The sequence below is a fragment of the Dryobates pubescens genome, chromosome 21 (genome assembly GCF_014839835.1).
Source record: "Dryobates pubescens isolate bDryPub1 chromosome 21, bDryPub1.pri, whole genome shotgun sequence".
Taxonomy (NCBI): domain Eukaryota; kingdom Metazoa; phylum Chordata; class Aves; order Piciformes; family Picidae; genus Dryobates; species Dryobates pubescens.
In genome coordinates, this window is record NC_071632.1 from 13,798,302 (window position 1) to 13,819,596 (window position 21,295).

At 47.1% G+C, this 21,295-nt stretch overlaps 1 protein-coding gene across 1 annotated transcript; it reads right to left on the reverse strand.

Moving 5' to 3' along the window:
• Positions 1 to 18,108: 18,108 nt before the first annotated feature.
• On the reverse strand, positions 18,109 to 20,813 carry EN2 (engrailed homeobox 2). The gene is made up of 2 exons (XM_009898630.2): positions 20,273 to 20,813; positions 18,109 to 18,425 (listed from the first exon to the last, which is right to left on the reverse strand). The coding sequence occupies exons 1-2, from the start codon at positions 20,811 to 20,813 to the stop codon at positions 18,109 to 18,111; spliced, it is 858 nt and encodes a 285-aa protein (XP_009896932.2).
• Positions 20,814 to 21,295: the final 482 nt, after the last annotated feature.

A 21,295-nucleotide genomic window follows, 5' to 3' on the forward strand; every position in this document is an offset into this window, starting at 1 on the left:
GCCAATAAATACCCCGGGTGCAGGGAAGGGAGATGGAAATCCAGGTCATGTCTTGGTGGACACACTTTCAGTGAAGCACCTGTTGTGCCTCCAGCCCAGGGAAGGAAAGAGATAGCAGAGTCACAGGCTGAATGCACAGCCTGGTGCAGCTGAACCTTTCTCCATGTGGCTGACCAGCCTTTGAGCAACCACAGAGGGATGGGTGAAAGCTCCTGAGTAATAGCAAGCCAAAGAAAAAGATGAGAATGAGGAAAGGCACCACACAAACAGCAGGATAAAGGGAATAGCAAAAGAGGAGAGGAAAGGTTGAGGACAGAGAGATGGAAGACCAGAACCTTTGTGGCTTCAATACCCAACCCAACTGAAAATCTGAAAACTGATGCTCTTCTGCCTGTTCAATTTTGCTTCTTTTCTTTTTTCTTATTCTTTTTTTTTCCTTCTGTTTTGATGTTTACTAGGATTCATGTGTGTTTGTTGAGATGGAAAAAAAATGGAGAAAAGATAATCCATGCCAGGGAGCTCAGGTAAACAGAAGAGCCTTTAGGAGTTGATAAAATGGTTTGTAAAGGGGAAGAGAAACCTTCCTTCACTTTCTTTCTAAAACAAAGGAATTTGCTGAGAAGAAATAGTAAGTCAAAAAGGGCCATGATAAAAGCTCTTTGTTACAGTGAGGGACAATCTGGTACAGACATTTTGCAAATAGTGGTAACATCAGGAATGGACAAGATAATGTAATGGGATGCAGTTCTGAACAGAGGCTGTCTGCTGCCTGGGGCAGAAGTAGATGCTCCTTTCCAACATCTTGCTAATATCCTAAGTCCATCCTTTGATGCACCTTGTCAACAGAAATGATGAAAAGCACAATTTAAAGCTACAAGTGGTGGGCAAATATCTTGCAAACAGACAGAAGCCAGCTATTCTGGTGAGAGACCTGCCAGTGTTGTGTATCTTGAGATGACCTGAGCTGATACCACTTCATTTAAACACAGTGCTCTCACTTACTGATAGCACCTACAGATGTCTGCTTCAGTATAACTCAGTTCTTGCTGATCTATGTTCCATTTTCACTGTGTAAGGAAGGGTTTGGTTTAATGGTCTGTTTGGCACACAGACCCTGGCAAGAAACTCTTCTATCAGATACAGTGTCTGGAAGTGTGATGGTGTCAGTGCTTTGAGAGCAGATTCAAGCTGTATCTTTGAGATTTCCCTGGATTTGGGGCATGTAGATGCCACTTTAAAAGCACTGTCATTTCCTGTATTTGAAAGTGACTCTTTTCTGAATAGAATTTCACTGGGGATTTTCTTTGAGAAGAGAACAGAGCTGGATGAAAAGAGCACAGATTTACACACTTCTTCTCAAGTTGAGCCCTTGTGCAAATGTGCTCCATTGACATGATCCCTTCTTTTTTTTTTTTCCTTTTCCCTTTTCTCATCTCATAAATTAAAAATACATTTAAAATTTGTACAGGTTTTCAGCAACCCTGATAAAGACAAAGACATTTGTCCTTGTAAGTGGAAAAGCGGTTGCAATACAGAGTGGGAGGCTGAGTCTGTACCACTCCATGTGCAGCTAGCACCCTGCGTCTCCCAAAAAGGAGTTTCACCAAACCCCATGGCTTGGTCACTGACTAAGGGGTAGAGATACTTCCAGACTTTCATATTTTACCCAGTGATGGTTTAACATAAAATACAGATTCAATCCAAGGACCAGGATCCTTTCTCCCAAGCAACCATTGTAGCCATTGGGCTATGATCTCATGAGCATCCTTCCCATAGTGACCTTGTTCTCCTACTCCAGCCATCCATATATTCTGGTGCTCATTGCTCCAGCCTGTAGAAACAATACCCTCATCAGCTCCTGGCTCTGCCTCACAAGCAGGGAGTTTGGAGCTGCTTGTGGCAGGACCAATGCCTTGGTGTAAACCCAGGCATGGGAGTGAGCAGCAATCATGGCAGAGAGTGAAGAGCATGGCAGCTACTGTCTGCAGAGTCAGTCTAAAGGCCAGGAAGTGGAAGTCTCATTCTTGATTTATTATATTTTGTGTCAATATCAGTGCTTAACACCTTCATGGCATGAATTAAAAAGTACTTCTGTTGTCCTTGTGTGTTTTACTGGGGGTTTTTTTAAGGCATTTCCAAGAAAGAGAAAATATTTCCCTTCCCTTGCCTTCCCTGTCCTCAGTTTACTTGAGGAGGAAAAAAAAAGCCAACAACACAGATTTCACTCCATTTTGCTGCAAACCCCAAAGTGTGGTGAGATTTTCAGTTCTCCATAGCTCCCAAGAGAGGTCATGGCACCATTTCAAACTGGTCTCTGGGAAATTTTCTGTCTGGGCAGAGAAGTTTTAACATGGCGACAAAAAGTTGCCTGCAGGAGGAAGGCCTTGCTGACCAACAGTATCAGATATCTCCTCATCTAACATCAGGAAGTGATCCTGGGGATGCAGTAGGCTTCAGTGCTGAGGACTGAGACATTTATGAGCTATCCTACAGGGAAAGGCAAACATGATTTGGTTGGTGGGCTTCAGGGAACATGTATTGCAGGTGATGCTGGTAAGGGTTGTAGGCAGTGAAAAAGCAAGGGGCTTTTTGCTTCACATATGTAGTGTAAACTACAGTGAAGGTAGACAGCTTAAAAGCTCTCTCTCTATGTATGTGTCTGTGTCTGTCTGTCTGTGTGTGTGTATATGTGGGTATTAAAATGGGGGCTGACTTGAGAGGGGAAACATCAACAAAGTATCAGGAGAATGCAAAAAAAAAAAACCCCAAGGTATTTCTCTTGGAGCTGAGAAATGAAAACCAATCTATTTCAAACAAAATGCCAGGGTCTGAAAATCCCATCCTGGCCACCCTGTTCTGCTAGGGAGTTAAACTGTCAGATTTCTGTGGGGTGCATGCACAGTACTCAGAGCTGGTTGAGCCCTGAAGGACACATTGTGCCCCACGCCCAGGCAGCTCCCTGTCCTAGGAACATCCCCCACTGCTCCTTTAACCCAGCTTCAAAAGTCTCCAGTGCCAGAGTTTTTACAATGCTCCCAGATAACCTCTCCCAGTGTTTAACTCTCTTTATAGTTTGACATTTTACTACGGTCTAACCTACTTTTTTTTTTGGCTACAAATTAAGCTGATTATTTCTCCTTCTACCCCCAGTGGATCTAGAGAACAACTGATGCTGTTTTTCGCTGCAACAACCCTTTTACATCTTGGAAAACCATTACCCGTCCTCTCTTTCCTAAATTAAACAAACCCAGTTTCATCATTTTTTTTTTCTCTCACAGGTCAAGCTTTCTAAACTCTTATGTCATTCTTGCTCTTCTTTCAACTTTTCCAGTCCCTTTTTAAAGTCTGGCATCGAAAAACAGACACAGCCCTTGAAATCCAGTTGCTGCTCAGCCCGATTTTAACAAGAGGACACAATCTCAAGCTGCACCAAGGGAGGTTCAGACTGAATGTTAGGAAGAAAATCTACACAGAGAGAGTGATTGCCCATTGGAATGTGCTGCCCGGGGAGGTGGTGGAGTCACCATCATTGGAGGTGTTTAGGAGGAGACTTGATAGGGTGCTTGGTTGCATGGTTTAGTTGATTAGGTGGTGTTGGATGATGGGTTGGATGCGATGATCTTGAAGGTCTCTTCCAACCTGGTCTATTCTATTCTATTCTATTCTATTCCATTCCATTCCATTCTATTCTACTCTATCACACAGTATCACAGTATAACCGAGGTTGGAAGAGACCCCAAGGATCATCGAGTCCAACCTGTCTCCACAGACCTCATGACTAGACCATGGCACCAAGTGCCACGTCCAATCTCCTCTTGAACACCTCCAGGGACGGTGACTCCACCACCTCCCTGAGCAGCCCATTCCAATGACAAACGACTTGCTCAGTGAAGAACTTTCTCCTCACTTCGAGTCTAAACCTCCCCTGGCGCAGCTTGAGACTGTGTCCCCTTGTTCTGGTGCTGGTTGCCTGGGAGAAGAGATTCTATTCTATTCACACATTGCAGGAAGGGATGCATCCTAGGTTTTGCCCATTTTCCCAGGATTTTTGTCCTATCATTACCTACTCCATTTGTGGTTCAGCACAAGCCTCAAGTTCTTTTCTGGAGTACCCCATTTCGGTAACGAAACTCCAAGGGATTTTAAATGTGTTTCTCGGTCGTGGCTTCTGTCACTGTGGTTTGTGATACAGTTGAAACGAAGGTGGAAAAGCTCTACCTGGTGCAACACAAAGGAATGTGTATAATCTTCTTCATTTCAGTAAACTCGCTTTTAAAACGTCGAGGTTTTAGCATCAAAGGCATAATCCTCTTCAGAAATATATATTACAACATAATAAGTATTCTTTAGGGCTTTGGAAGTCATCCCTTAATAAAGTCATAGCACAACTTGTAACGTTACAGCCGATGTCAGATGTTAAGAACTCCGCAGTATAAATTAACATACAAAATCTTAGCGTATGGATCAGGTTTCTCCAGGTAAGTGGAAGGGCTTGCTATGGTTAACTTGAAACACAGGCAATGCCTTTCGTGCACTCATAGCCTGTTGGCTTCTTCAAACTGGGCATTTCTCCTTTTTTTTTTAAATGAATATATGTATTATTGCACACTTTGCACTTCACTGCTTGTGGATCGTTCCTCCCCAAACTTGCTCCACACGCACCTTTCTAGTAAGAATAATAGGACACAAGTACGGTTCCCTCTTACACTCTGTGTAGAAATTAATTCAGAACAACCCTTTGAGGCATCTCAGATTTGTTCAGGTCTTCTATTTACGTTGATTGATTTTAATTTTGAACATGCTTATCCTTCAAGACTCTCATACTGTTACAAGAAATTTAACACAGTCTTTTCAGTGCATCCAAGAATTGGAATAAGGATTGAAGCCATGTGCAGGTCAGACGCTCTGTGTTACCTTGGTGTAACGATAAATTCAGTCACAAAATTAAAAAGCAAATCATGTCTTTTTTTATTCATTAATATAAGCATTTTCCAGGTGTTCAGTAAAACCTAAAATAATGATAAATTACAGAATCACAGAATCACCACGGTTGGAAGAGACCTCAAAGATCATCAAGTCCACCCCTTAGAGCTTTGTGTCGCTGGATAAATTCAACTAAAACAAAATGTTTGCATTAAAAAAAAAAAATCTATATAAAATTATGGTATTAATTGTCTTGGACTAAATAATTCTAAAGGCTCTATTTCTGGCTGAATTGTATCAGGATTTCTCTTTAGAGGAAAAATAAGAGCTGCTAGGACCCCCAAAATAGAAAATACACTTGTGCACTGACTAGCACTTCCTCTTCAAGCTGAAAATGAGAGAGAAGAGTGATTTTCTCACCCTCTGTGGGGTCTGGAGGGGCTGCATGGATCCAGGGCAGCACCACCAGCAGCCCCAGCTCTGGGTGCTTTGACTCTGTCAGAAAAAAGCCTCCCTGCTCCCATACCCTTGTCTCACACAGACATGCATATACATATGTAATGGGGATCATACTCAGCAAACCAGCAGTGTATCTTCTTGAAACACTATCATCCGATTGGGATTTGTTGCTCAGCGAATCATCCCCACCTTGCATTTTCCAGCTAGTGCATGTCATGTATTGGCACTGCCTCAGATACATTTTCTTTCTCCCTCAGAGAGTATAAATATGAAAAAAAAAATGGTCTATCTTCATTTCCTTTCTTTTCTTTTTTTTTTTTCCAAATGTAGTTTTTCTTCCTCTTTTCTAATTATATATAATTTTTTTTCCCCCTTTTAATTCACAAAGGCAATAAACAAATACCAAGGAGACCTTACAACTTCAGTAGCTCTGTAGGCACAATGATATTTTTCACAAAGCAGTTTGTAATTACTGTAACAGAGGCATGTCTATCGTGATCGGAGTGCATCAGCTCTTGTGAATACTAGAAATGTGGCTGGTAAGATGCAAGTAAGAGCTTTCCAAGTAATGGGGGTAATTTATGCACCCTTATTATGAAAACATTTTCAAGCCATTGTTCAATTTGGGTGTAGTTTGCTTATTTAAGCATAGAATGTCACTCTGTCATTTCACACTTCTCCACCATCCTCTCTGTTGATTACACTTTGTCTGAGACACATGAAACAATTAGTTATTGATAGAGTTTAAGGCTTATGCATGGGGGAGGGGGAGGCAAATTTATGCATTAGGAAACATTGCTGTCTCAGCCAAAAAAAAAGCTGTTGCAAAATATTCATCCTAGGAATATTCATCCAAGGAATCTAGTGAGTGTTTAGAGCAAATGTGAGGAGGAGAGCTTTGTGTCTCTGCTAGCAGTGTAAATGCAGAGCATCACTGCACACTCTGTGCTAGAGAGAGCAGTCCATCTAAACCAGTGGGCATGCAGTGGGGTCCTCTTTGATGGGGATGAGTGCTCAGCACAGAGAAAAAGGGGACAGGCAGGAACCTGCCCAGCTGAGTCAGTTGTGTTGAAGGCTTTTTTCATACTTAGGATTGCACATAAGGTGCAAAGGCATTGCCAAACTGAAGACAGGGTAAATCTTAAGGGACATTATCTCCACTGGCAAGCCAAGAAGTGGCCCAAGCAGATGAGAATGTAGCAGCTCTTCAGAAGGGAAAGGTGAACCCCAAAGACAGAGGACACAAACCTCACTGCCTCCTAAGCCCTGTGGCTTCTCTCCATCCATCTTATTGTGCTCTGGCCTTTTTGTCCCTTGCACAGCCACAGTAGCTCATTCACACCCCAGGGAGCTGGCACACAAGCAACGCCATGGTAGTAATGACGATGGCGTAAGTACTTGGCTTCCCATCTGCCAGCCCTGCAAACCTCCCAGGGATAGAAGACGCAAGCTCAAGCCTACCCTGCTTCTATTACCTGCCTGTGTTTTTAGGCTGCTCTAATTTGCCCGCATGGTGTCAAGTGGGTACCGCACAGCTCACAAAATTAGGGAGGTGCAGCCGAGCAAACTACATTCCTTCCTGGGACCAGCTAGGCACCATCAGCCAGCAGGAACTCCTGGAAAGGTCCAAGGGGCTCTGGAGCATTGGTTGGGAGACAGAGACTAGCCCCTCTGTGTTTGCAGTATCACCTTCCCTTTTTCCCCAGGCAACACGATCAGATATAACTATAATTATAGGTATGTTGTCATCTGAGCTGTTTGTCAAGAGAGTTGGGTGTTAACTATGACTTTCCCAGACTGCAGCAATTTCAGGCAAGCCTGAATCCCACTTGCAGTTAGTGTTCTTAGATGTGAGTGGTATTTTTAGCATTTATGATTACAAAAATCTCATGTTTGAGCAAGATCTGAGATAAGATTTTAAGACCCTATTTGTCTAATAGTCTCACTGGGATGTATTACTGCATGCAAAAGCATGTGGGATGAGATTATAAAAGGTGGTCTTTTCGATCAGAAAATGTTCTGATTTCTGAATACAGAGCTATGAACTGAAGCACAGCTAGTGCCAAGCAGACAACTCTTGATATCACTATTTAATAGAGTGACAGTTGTCCTTCACATGGGACATATCCTGCACCTACTGACATATGTAATATAAGCCCCTCAGCTGGAGTGCTGCAAGAACAGACCCCTGGGGAGCAGTTAATGTCTGCAGGGACCTGAGTGTCCCCTCCAAATCCCAAACTACGGGGGACCCTGTGTGGGAAAGGTCCTCCTGGGTGTATGTACTAGTAGGTCAACTGCTTTGCTGGTTTGTTCCCCCATGGGATGAGAGAGAATAATTGGGCCTACAATTAGTAACAGAAATACGTGTGTTTCTGAGGCCAAAAAGACATCACTATGACAAACACTTCAAAGATGAATAATGAATTCAAACTTCACTCCAACTTGCCAATTTGGGGTCCAGAGAAGAATTTACCCCAGGCAGGGTAAATTCTTACCCTATAGGTAAGAGAGGCAGGTCCCCTCCCCTCACATTGTATTTTTGATTGATTCAATGAGTGTTTAAATGCATCCCTTCGCCCATGTGAAGGTGATTTTAGATGCTGGACTGATGCATTTCAGTTAAGGATGCTAAGAATGGTACTCAGAGGAAGTCTTTTGGTGCTAAGAATTTGATGATGCTGCAAGCCCCTGATCGCTCGGCCCAGATGAGGAAAACAAAACCAACCATAAAAAAAGCACAGTGTGAATGCACCTGAAATGCAGAAAACAAGTTTGAAAAATCACTAGATTGAAAAGATTGAGACAAATTTTTTTAGCCAAAATTGTGGCCTTTTTTTTTTCTGTTGTTCCCAACCACAATGAGATCTGGCCCTGAGGTCAAACCTCATGTCGCCTGCAGACTGGCCACTGCGGTGATGCCAGGACTTGCTGTTGGATCTGATTCACATTTATGGAGGATCTCATCATGGCAGAATTTAAAGCACACATTGGATGACTTTTATGGGGGGTTTTTTATAGGGCTGGAGAGGTGTGAAGGAACTTGAGTTCATTTGGCATCCAGTGAGTGCTAATGAACTTACACATAAATACCTCCCAACTTCCATACCGCAGAAAGAGGATAACAATTCTTGCCTCCTTTGCTGGCTTGCTAATAAACTTTATTCATTAGTGCTTGTAAAATAATTTGAAAACCACCAAAAAAAGAACATCATATAAAATGTGAGATGCATTTAGCCTGCAGACTTGCAGTGCAAGTTACTCTGCATGTTTAATGGCTACTTATCCAAAGGAGATAATTGATATTTTAAATATCTCTTCGATGCTCTAAATATTAAAAATGTCTTGCAACAAGGCCTGTCAGATCCCTGTGAGCAAAGAAAATAAATACCAAGGACTCATAAACGAATTAAAACATGTAAATTGATTTCTGAAAGTTCAGGCTGTGGGGTTTGGCTGAGAGGAGGAGATGGGGGGATTTTTACCACTCAGTAAATAAATAATAGCTCTCACTGTTCGCAGATTTGGGTCCTGGACTGCCGTGGTACTTTACCGGCACTGAGAAATGGAGACTCAACCAAAGGTTTTGAAATAGGTGGTTAATTTATCTGATGTAACATAAAAGGTGCTGTCCACAGCAGTCCTCACCTCTTTGCTAACACTGTCGAAGCTGGACTCAGAGTAACATTGGAAGGAATTAGGAAAAGCTTGAGCTGGAGAGAAATGAAACCAGGCAGGGGTTGCCACTGCTTTTTCTCCACTGCTAGGCAAGATGTTGAGCTTTACACTTTCAATAAAACACACCTAAGGCAAAGCAGCCCTGAGTCAGGCTGAGGTTTATTGGTATAATTACAAGCCACTCAAAACTGCAGAAACAGCAGGAAAAGTTGTTAGAGAGGCACAGGCCAGCCCCAGGACTATTGGGAATTACTCTGGCCATTGAAGCATGATGCAATGGCACCCTGATCCCTACCAGTTTGTTTTGTATGTGCTTTGAGAAAAGCTTTCCTCAAACTGGTTTAGCTGCAGGAAAACCCCTGGTTTTGGGATGGAACAGTGGTCTTTACACCTGGAGGAGTACAACTACATTTTGTTAATACTGAAGAGGGAAGAAAACATCTCTGTGACACTAAATATAGTGAAGTTTACATCCAGCAGGCTCTACACATAGATTTGTACTGTGCCACCACTCTTTCCATGGTTCTTACTGGTCTGACTGAAAGCTTTCTATTTCCATCCCTGTGAGGCTCTCTGGTTGCAGCCATCACTGCATCAATCCTTCAAAGAGCACTCTGTGAGATACCAAGGCAGAGGGGACCATAAGTGACTGTGTTTTTCCTGCACCCAGAGCTGCAGGCACTGCTGAGAACTTTGCCTGGCCAGCACCTGCCATGCTCTGAGAAGGATGCAGCTCCCGAAGCTGGGGGAAAGCAACTCTTGCCCAGGGCCACGTTCCACGTTCAGATTATTTCCCCTTTACACTGGAATTCTTGCAATCTTTGGCCTGAAGTTTTTCAAAAGCACTCAGAGGGGCTGCAAGAATTTTCAAGCTCTCAGAGGGGCTGCAAGCATTTTTGGGTGCTCCACTCAAAGGGGTCTTTTTTAAAAGAGGAGGTGCTTGAGTCTTTCTGAGGGGGCTGGGGCTCCTTTGTTGAGAAGACCGCATTGCTTCAGACAGCGGAATCGCTGGGGTTTTTTGTTGGTTCATCTAAAGGAGCCTCTAGGTGAGCTGCAAGGAGGCTCATTTAGCAAATTTACTTTTATGAAGTATGAATAAACCAGGAGGTCTACCTCATTCAGAGCTAAAGTAAAAGTGGATCTCTACACTCTGACAAAGTTCAGCCACTGAGCTGCAGCATTAACTTGTATTCTAACAAGATTAAAATATATTTGTCCTGGGGATTAGCATACTTAAGTCCCCTTTTGCCTTTTTAGCAGTGGCAGTGCACTTTGATCTGTGTTGCGTGGCAAGAGCACGGCTTGGGCCCAGCCATCCGAGTGCCAAGTGTGAAATCGGCCTGATGTCATCCCCATTCTTCATCTTTTACATCTTTCACCAGTTTAATTATATTTCCGCCACAAAGCTCTGGAGCTTCATTGCATATTCAAGTTTGACTAGGAAGCATTAAAAAAAAAAAAAAAAAAAAAAAAAAGTATGGATGAAATAACCCTGTGGGGGGAAGGGGCAGGATGCTTTAAATCTTCACTGAGAAACGGCAGCAAGAGCCAACCCTCTGTTTGCTGCCGCTAGATTTTCTTACCTGGGTTAAAATCTGGTAAGGAGTGTCCAAGCTTGTGTGAATGAGTTTTGAGATGAACTCTTCTCCTGAAGGCTTAGGCTCATGGTGACCCTTTGGGGTCTAAGACTTCAAGACTTTACACCTGCTGTCGCAGCTTTGTTTTTCAGAGCATCCCTCTCGGCTCCATGCGGTCCTGCCCTTGTGGCGAGGGACATCCGTACCGCGAGGAGATGCTCCAGGAAAGAGGAAAGGGAGAAAAGCGGGACACTGAGAGAAGGCAGGGAGGGATGGACAGCCCCTTGGGATGGGGACTCCCACCTAAGGAGGCAGACAGAGGTGGCTGCATCTGCCGGGGCGACCCGGGCAGAGAGCGGGCACGGCTTCAGCGGCGGGGGCTGCCCTGGGGGGACGGCGAAGGGGGAGAGGAAACGAGCCACCTGCAGCTGTGACAGAGGCTTTGACCTTCACCCCGGCTCCGGCCACAGCCCCTTTCAGGGCGAGCTGGAGCGTCTGGGAGACACAACCTCCCTCTCCCCCCCCCGGCTCATCAAGTCACTGGCCGTTGGGCGTTACTTCCACATACAAGCTGGGCAGAATAGAAATGCAGATCAGCTTCTTTAGCATTTGAGAGCAGGTCAATGCTGGGAAATGCTCTCCTCAGACAGCCTCTTTTGTCTGTGATTTTCCAGTGTTTTCCACTTTCTAGATATGAGCAGAGACAGGTAATACGACAAAAGGCGAGATAAATGTACGTTCCCATTTGCTGTTTAAGGGGAGAAGGGAGGTGGGAGGGAGGAAAGGGACTTGATGTGAGTTTGAGATACTCCAAATTAATGAGAATTTTATTTGGAATCATTACTCCCGTTCAGAATGCGAAGTTACAATGCATTGCTTTTTAAATTGAATTGATATAATTATAAAATTATCTCCACATAATTAACTCAAGGATTACGTTTGATTCTATTTAGCATGTAATCAAAGCCTATTATGTTTTAGCTATAGGAACACCAATTAATTTAAAAGGGTTACTTAGACTCGTTTGGAAGGGGGGTGGTGGTGTTAGGAAACAGCTTATCGTTGCATTATTGCAGTGATATTGCATACCAAAAAGAAAAAAAAATCCCAACAACTCGAAAAGCTAGTGAAACTCTTAAGAATCCAGGATTTCCATCGGAGATGAGGTTCTGGGAAGTTATGTGCTCCCAGTGCCGCTATTCCAACGCTGCGGGGGAAGACTGGCTCCTCTCCTGGAGCACGGAAGCCCCGCTGGCCTCAGGCATGGGTAAGACCTATCCCTGCCCTGAACCCACCTCGGTAGGTTTAGCTTCTTTCCCCTTCCAAAACGCCCTCTGTATCCTATTTGCCCATGAAATGCAAGTGCGGCAGGGCTGAGGGATACTGCTCCAGCTGGAAGAAGGGCACGGCCGTGCATCCCCTACCAAGCTACTGGCCCTGTGAGAACACTGGTGGGCACAAGAGACAGCAGGGAGGGAGAGAGGGGGCCGAGAAGCCAGCATTACCCTCATGCAAACCAGTGAGTCGGAAGAAGTTTGACTCCGGGGACTTGGGAGGATGAAGGAGGCAGGAGGCGTCCCGGGACTCCTGGGGAAGAGCGAGGTTCCCACCGAGACAGGGCCGCCGGGGAGCAGCGCGGAGGGGCCCTGCAGGGGCTGGACCAGGCAGCTGGAGCGGGTCACCCACACCCTTTCGATGTGCCAGCCTTTGAAAACAGCAACTCCCCAAGGAGAATAAACTCTCGGGTTTGGTTTTTTTTTTCTTTTTTTCCAGAGAAACACAGGGCAGGTGCATCCAGTGGCAGCCCCCTTCAGTCCCCAGCCAGAGTTAGGCGGCTCTTCCCAGCCCCCTCCGCCAAAGCAGCGGGCACCGGAGCACTGCCGTGTACACGGGCACCTTTCAGCCCGCTCTCCTGAGAGAGAAATAGGAGAGGGCGAGAGTTGAGTCCCTCCGGTAAGGAAAGCCCCGAGGACATGCCGGGAGTCGAGCTGACACCCCCCACCCCTACTCCCCGCTCACTCTGGTTCCCACGCACGGCCCAGCAGCAGAGGCGGATCATCCCAACGCGTGTGTGCCCCTGTATCTCTCTCTTCTTCCTCTTCTTCTATTTTTTTAATTTTATTTTTTACCACCTTAAAATGTGTCAAATGCCAAATTTAAATTTCTTTCCAGGTCGAGGAGACGGTGGGACTAGAGTAAACGCCGGTGTTGAACGTGAGCAGGCAGGGGCGGGCAGCAGGCAGGGGCGGGCAGCGGGCGGGGGGCTACCAGCGGGCTCCGGGCGAGGGTGGCGGTGGAGCTGCGGCTCCGGCGTCTCCTCCTTGCCTGGGTTCATTCAGGCCGCTCGTTCGCAATGGTGGGGTGGGCTTTGGCCGGCAGCCTAAACCTTATTTTGCCAGGGGTCCCGAATGTGCGACAGAGCAGATTGAGGACAGGCTAGAGCTGTTTTCGGCTGCAAGGCTGGTCTCGCTGTCTGTGGGGAAGCCCAGGGTATGGATTACCCCCTACCCCAGAGCTGCAAAGCCCAAACCTGCTCCTACCCCAGCTCTGAAGAGCTCAGCTCGGCTGCCAGGGACCGTCCCGACTTTCTGCCAAGACACCCAGGACTGCCTTCGGCTCCCAAACGTGCTCGGGTGCGTTTTTACCGGAGCCACGGGTGCCACGGAGCATCCCCCGGGCTGGCACAACACGAGGATGTCCCCTTCCTGCTATCCCCGGCTGCTGCTCGTATGCTCGTCCCTGGCTGCTCCGGACATATTCCTGCGGGAACTGGGCACAAATCCTGCCCCCAGCACCCAGTTACAGACCCCTCCCTGGAGCTTCGACTGTTTGTTTGTTCGTTTGTATGTTTGTTTGTTTGTTTTTAAGGCACCGTGAATTTGTTTATAAAATTGGCTCGTGGCCCTTTGAAACAAATTGTTATTAACCTTCCCCTTCTGAGCGTTTCATAATCACAGATGTTAGTTTGGAGATGATATCCAAACATCCCAGGGGTACTTTTGATAGCTGCATGGGCGGGGATTGAATGCGGAGGTCGGATATTAAATCAGCGGGATATAGAATTACTTTTTTTTTTTTTTCCACAAACCCGAGCTAGCTAAATAGTTTCTCCCTCTAACTCTGATATGCATTTCACAATAAATGGCGCGGACATTTGCATATATAGTGCCTGGGTGCGGGTCTGTATATCGCATGTGCGATATACTGCATTAATAGATAGTGGAGCGGAGGAATACCTTCACTAAACCTTTGCTAGCGTTCAGATGCTTACTGAACAGAGTTCGGCAGAAAATACACTTAATTAATTTCACGGAGGGACTGGTAGGAGCCCGGCAAGTGCAAATGTATTTTTCGCTCGTCCCTGAAATAATTCCCTGGGTTGTTTTTGTTTTGGTTTGGTTTGGGTTTTTTCCATGAGACTCTGGTTGTAGGGGAAAGAGCCTGCCCGGGTAGCAGCAGGCTGCCTGCCAGGAAAATAATGCAACAAGGCGATAGGTGACTCCCAGGGCCGGCCCTGCCTCTGCTTCTACCCCTACCTCTGCCCCGACACTACTGGCTTTTGGGGGGAGGCTGTGCCTTGACTTCGGGGCTTGTGTGTTTTGGGGCTGTGGTTTTGACTTTTCCAAAAGCACACCGCTGCTTCAGCAAGGTAGCATTGCTTTCCTAAAATTGCAAGAGGCGCTTGTGCGGCAGCCCTTTCTGTTAAATTAACTTTAAATTTTAAATTAATGAGGGCTAATTTAGTTGTGCTGTCCTTCCCCGAGACAGCGGGGAGTCACTGCCCGGGCGTGGGAGAGCTGTCTAGGCGGGCACGGGAACCCGCAGCAGTTCGGAAGACGCCGAAAGGAGCAGCAGAGCAAAAGGATTCGAAGCTGTGCCACTTGCTATGAAAGCTTTCCACCAAAAAATGTGGGAGACAGCTGAGGAGCTCGGCCCATTGAAGCTATTCGCTGCTCCCAGCTGAAGGCACGGCTTACCAATTGCAAATATTTTTGTGTTCTGGTCTGGATAAAATCCAGGCAGCAGCGAGATATTTTCTGAGCTTGCTCCAGGGACCTCCAGAGACCGAACTAACTTAGAGAAGTTCGTGGGTTGTGGTGGTTTTTTTTTTCCCTTTAAAAAAAATTCTTCTCATTATTTACCTAAATGCACATTCCTGCTGGAGCCACACATCTGTCTTCTGTTCCCAGAGCCTCTTGAAGGCCGGGGCAGGACAGGTGGAAACTTTGCCCCGTTGCATGCTTAAGAGCAAGGCCAAAATTTCCCCCAGTGCAGGCTTAGTGACTTCTTAAAGAAGAAGAAAAAAAAATCTCCGTGGGACTCACTCATCGGTGCACAACACACTGACGGTTCCATTTGTCTCCTAAGAAAACTGGAGCTCTTTTTCAATCCAGATTTAAAACTCTTCCTTAGTACCCTTCGCCACAAATTTTGTCCCACGGGATTATAAACCATCAGTCTACATTCGTGGAGGTGACCGAGAAAAAAAACCAAAACCAAAACCTAACCAAAAAAACAAACAAACAAAAAATCTCCTCGATCTCCCCAAAGGTACTTAAAGTATCAAGGCTGGAAAAATAAACCCTATTTGAGGAAACCAGCCCGGGAGTCCGCTCAACCCTGATCCACACTGCTGCGGGCAGGTGAAGCCCTTAGAGCATCATCCCAGCCTCAGCTCTGCTCTTGCAGAAATTTACCCTTTGCAGCAGTTTTAAAATTAAATTAATTTTTTAATCCTCTTCCCTTGGTTTAATCTGTGAACAGGAGCCAGCCCGAAGGGTGAGGTTCTGCCCCTTGCTCCCTTCTGCTTCTGCCTGCAGAAAATGGGTAGAACCATTTCGGAGCTATTGTGCCCTTTGTTGCAGAAAAGCGGATGATCGTTTTACTTTTGTCCAGCCCGTCCTAAAATCGTGGTACTGTCATTTCTCGGGGATGCCAAGTATTTTAGAACCCTTGGTTTGATGGCGTGGCATCGGCAATACTCTCATCACCTCTCTTCCCGAGCTCCGGGGTACGTGTTATCTAGCAAAGGTTTTCCAAACGCAGCCTGCCAGAGCGTCACACCACCCGCTACTTAAAGTCTTGAAAAGGTGAAACCTGTTGACAGTAGGTGAGATTAAAGAGATTTTCTTTTCCGATTTCAGGTCTCTTTTAACACGACGAGTGCCGTTGCCCTCCCCTTAATCTAGTAATGAATCTCCCAAAGTTTCTGCTTTAAGTCAAAAGGCTGATGAAACGGCTAGCTGCAAAATCACCCATCTCACAAATAGCCACGGAAATTATCCCTCTGTAAACAGTCGAAACTACTAAATGCTTCCAACTTGAGCTCCCACACTCACAAGTGCAATCTAAAGCCTGCACAGATGCATAGGGATAGGTAGTCCCGAACTGCTTTGCTCCATTGCAACGTCTGACTGACACCGTTTGTATGTCGTAATGAAGTGGGTTGGGTTTTTTTTATTATTATTTAATGCAGTCCTCGAGAATTGAAACACAGGAAATGCAGGGAGAATGGTCACAACGTTGAGAGCACAGTTGTAAATAGAAACATTGATATTTCATCCAGTTAATAAGTATTTGATACTGCAATTCCAAAATACATGTTTTGAAAGCTAAAGAGATGGGGGGGGGGGGTGGGAAGGAAAAAAGAAAAAAATCCTTTGCCTTGTTTCTAAAAAGCAGTGTTATTTAATCTTGGCTCCTAAGGAGCTGGTGGTTATTCACAGAATTTAAAATTACAGGTTTTATTTTATAGTCGAATTCTTTCCTTCCTTTGTAAGTTTATCCTACTGCGTACCATGTGTGTCTACTAAAACTGCAAAGTAAAGAGGTTTTAAGGCAAAGCAAGGAGTTTTTCTCCCCCTCAAAAAAAACCCCAAACCATTCCAGCATTGCAGGAGAGGCCGTTCCTGAGCAGCCACCCACGCACTCCCGGACCCAGGCGGGACACAGCACCTCTAACCTGTGTACCGTGGGGAGGGGGACTCCGTGCTCCGGGACAAACTGTTTAAACGCAGCACAACGCCTCGCAACCCACCCCCCTCCACCCCACCCCCTTCTACCCTCCTCCCCCCCCCCCCCAAAAAAAAAAACAACCCAAAACCTCCCATTGGAATGAGAAGTGTGCATGGGGAGGGAAGGATTGGGAAGAAACATCCAGTCGCACTGTGCCACGACATGGGAGTGAGTATGGAAGGGAAGGGGGAACTAAAACCGTTAGTTTATTTGGGACGCGGTAGTAAAAAGCTCCAAAACGCTTAGGGGAGGTGATGCCGCAGAGGAGCCAGGTCCCATCCCGTAGCCGTCCCCCACGAAAGAGGAGCGGGTCCGAGAAGGCAGCAGCGGGATGGATCCACATCCCGGAGCGGCTCTCACTTTTCGGAGTTCGGGTCCCAACGTTTTCCCAAGCAGTTGTTGGTGGGGAGATGCTTACCCATCCTCTCACCCCACATCCGCGCCTGCATCCTACATCCACTCACACTTGTGGGTCTTGCTGGGGTGATGAGGGAGTGAAAGCTCAGGGAAGGATGCCGGGCATGTTTCGAGACGGTGCTTCGAGATTTCTTTCCCTAGTTACTTTTTTCTTTCTTTTTTCTTTCTTTTTTTTTTATTTTAAATCCAATTCTCCACATCTATCCCCAAAGCCAGCCCCAGACACACTCGTTCCTAACACCCTTCCCGGAAAAAAAAAAAAAAGAAAAAAAAGAAAAAAAAAAAAGAAAACAAAAAGATAAAGAAAATAAAGTAAATTTTAAAAGAAAAACAGAAGGGGAGAGATGAGAAAGGGAAAAAAAAATAAAACTCATAGAACAAATAGGAGAACTATTTATTCGGTTCACAGTCGTGTGAAATGCAGCAATAAAAATCTTTGGACTTCAGCAAGTTGTTTTTAATTATCATTTTTTTTCTGAATTTAAAAAAAAAACAAACCAAAACAGCGTCCAATGTCCATTAAAACAGTGCTTAAGTCTCTAAAGACGTAACTTAAGCATCAAAGAAAAAGGAAAAAAAAACCATAAAGATAATGTCTAAAATCTCCATACAACTGAAAAAAAAAAAACCAAACCAAAAAACAACCAAAACCCAAAACAACAAACCAAACAAAAAAAGAACCAACCAACAAACAAAACCAACCAACCAGCCAGCCCAAACCCCAAAAACCAAAACCAACCAACCAACCAACCAAAAAAAAAAAAAAGAAATTATAATCAGATATCTTGGATTTTTTTACACCACCTTACCTGTAAATTATATATACATAGAATATTGCAGAATTATATCTAATACACAATATTTTCACTATTAATGCTGGTATAATCTTTATACACTGGCCCTTATGTTTCTTTTATTTTTTTAATTAAATTATTGCATTGTATAAACTTTGACTGCAAACGGCCCCCCCCCCCCCCCCCCCCTTCTTCCCCTCCTCCCTCCCTCTTTCCTCCCCCCCCCCCCCCCCCCCCGCCCTTGGCTATTCACTGTCCGACTTGCCGTCTTTCGCCGTAGTGGAGTGGTTGTAGAGCCCCTGGGCCATGAGGTGCACTGCCAGGGAGTTCTTGCTGCCCGTTGCCTTCTTGATCTTGGCTCGTTTGTTCTGGAACCAGATTTTGATCTGGGACTCGTTCAGACCGAGCTCCTGGGCCAGGCTCTGCCGCCGCTGCTCCGTCAGGTACCGGTTCGTCTGGAACTCGGCCTTGAGTCTCTGCAGCTGCTCGGCGGTGAAGGCGGTGCGCGGTCGCTTGTCCTCCTTGTTGGGGTTCTTCTTCTTTGGTTTGCGGGACCGGGGACCTACGGCCGGGAGAGACGAGAAGCACCGACACCGCCACGCTCCGCTGCAGGCGGCCCCACGCCGGGTGCAGTCCCGCGCGGAGTTGGGGGCAAGGAACACGGGACGCCCACGCTCCTGCCCGCATCCTATGCTACCCACCCCTCCTCAAACAACCACCCTGAAGGAAAATAAGCCTGCCTTTGTGCCTCGGCTGCCGAAGGATGCTCGCGAGGCTGCGGAACGGGACCGCAGCTTCCCGGCGCCTTCGCAGACCCCTCTCACTGCCCGCCTGCCCGCGCGGCTCCCCCCTCACCCCAGTTCCTTCCATCCAGAAACATATCTACTGACCCTTTTCATCCCGAGGGTGCCCAGCAAGTAAAGCCTGCACCAGAGGCTGCGGCACGGAGCTAAATTTTAGTCCTTGAACAGAGTGTTTAATTTTTTAAAGGAAACATTTCTCTTTTCCTCCCAATCTAATTTTGTTTTCGAGGAAACCTCGTTACTTTTTTTTTTCTTTCTCTTCTTTCTTCACGGTTGGGGTTTTTTTGTTTGTTTGGTTGGTGGGGTTTTTTTGTTTGGTGGGGTTTTTGTTGGTGGTTTTTTGGTTGGTTTTTCTTTGTGGGTCGCGATGAAAAAAAGGACAATCAGTCGCCTGTGTACAGTGCGGGCAGAAATCCGCCGCTCTGCTGCAGTGCCCATATGGCCCGATCCGAATCGCCGAGATTATTCTCGGGAATATTATTCTCGGCAGCACAAGGAGCCTTTTCTGCCCGGGCCGAGCCATTGTGAGGATGTATGTTAATTAAATATTAACAAAGGAGAGCACTGGAGAACAATGGAGTAAATTCCAATTCAGCCCTGAATATTACCTCCGAGTAAGAGTTTGTTTTCACACATTACGAACTAATTTTGAACTCGTCCTACCATCCCTCCTTCCCGGCCGGCTCATCGGGTGGAAACCCTAGCTGGCTGCTTTTGTAAGAAAAAAAAATCCTTATTTCTCCCCCCCCCCCCCCCCTTTTTTTCCCCCTCGGAGCAGATCTCCTGCATGGTGCTTCCCATGCTTTCCCCCAATGGTTTCTACTTGTTTTCAACGAGGGTTTTACCAATCTGCCCGGGCCAGCCCTGCTCTCCCCACGGCAGCAGAAGGACATTTTACCCCCTGGCTTTTTATTTTTAATGTGTTTCCCGATGTTTTTGTAAATAATTTCATAAGATCCTGCTCAAGCCCTCTCCAAGAGACAGACCCTGCTAAAGAAGTTCCTCGGCTCTTGGAAATCTTCCCCGGCCCTTACAGAACAGTACATGGGGGGAAATTAAAAGAAAGAAACGAAACGGCGACCTCTCCGAGGCCTCTTTTAGGGAAATCAACGATCTTGGGTTGTGTTTGGCTAAAAAAAAGTCTATATATGCAATCAAAGAAAGGCGAGGCCTGTAAAAATCAACCCTCCTTTCCTCCAAACACAGCGCGGGGGTATTTTCCTGGCAGGGAGAAGGGCAGCTTGCCGGGAGGATGAGCGAAGAACCCAAAGCCAGATCTTTTTTTCCTTCCTCTTTGATAAAACCCGGCAGTTTGTGGGAAATGCCCCAAGCCCAGGCGGCCCAAGCTTCTCCGCGGCGGAGGGGAAAGAGAGAGCCCTCTGCTCGCCCTCTCAATGATTCCGCGCATCCCCAGCCAACCACTTCATTTTCGGGCGATTTTAAGACACCCCTCCCCCTTCAAAAAAAAAAAAAATAGGGGGAAGACGGAGCGGGCTCTTTCCCCTGCCGCCCTCCCAGCCCTGCGGGCGGAGGGAGGCCAGCCGGGGAGGCCAGGGAGGGGGATGTGGAAGCGGGGAGCAGGTCGACCCTGGGGGGCAGCTCTTACCTGAAGAGGGCCGGTCCGAGTACCGCGTGCAGTAAACCCAGGCGGGCCAGAGCATGGGCTGGTTCCCGGCGTTGGAGCTGGCCTGGGAGCTATCCGAGTCCGAGCTCACCGACAGGTCGCCGCCGCTGAGCCCTCGCGCTTTCAGGGCCGCCTCCAGCGCCGCGGGGTCCCCCCCCTTCTTGGCGGCGCCGTGCAGGGCCAGCCCGGCGGGGCCGCCCTCCCCCCGGCCCGGCGATCCCGCCCCGCCGCCTGGAAGCGGAGCGCCGGGGGCCGGCGCCGCGGCGGGGCTGCGGCGGCTCTCCGCGCCGGGCCGCCGGGGCTCTCCGCCGGGGCCGCCCGCCTCTTTTCTCCGCCCGAACTCGGGCCGCAGGATGTTGTCGATGAAGAAGTTGGTGATGCGGTGCGGGTGCGGGTGGGGGTGTGGGGGGTCACCAGGGGGAAGCAGCAACCCCCGCCGTCCGCCGCCGCCGGGCTCCGCGTCGCCGCCGGACTCCTGCGGCTCGGCCGCCTCCTCCCGGGGGCTCCGGCCGCCCTCCTCCATGCTGCGCGGCCGGCCCCGCCGACGGCTCCGCTGCCCGCCCCGCCGCCGGCCGGGCGGCTGCCTAGCGCTTTTTGTTGTTGCTGTTGCAGTCGGTTGTTCTTTATTTTAATTTTTTTTGTTTTAATATATATATTTATATATATATATGTACACGCACGCACAGGTGTCTATTTGCTTTCGTTTCTCCTGGCCGCGCTCGGCATTCAAAATCCAGAGTTTTCAGGAAAAAAAGAAAATTAAAATTAATAGCAATAATTATTTTTAAAAATTAAAGAAACAAAACCAGGGAGACCCCAACGCCAGCAACCGAGCCTCCAAGAGTTCCAACTTTGCCAAAAATAAAAAATACACGAGGCTCCGGTCCTCCCGCCGCCGCTCTCCGCCTCCTGCCGCCGCTCAACCACTCGGTCCCGCGGCGCTCTGCCGCCTTCTCCCCCGGCCACCGCCGCTGCAGCCGAACCTCATTCGAAGAAAAAATTAAT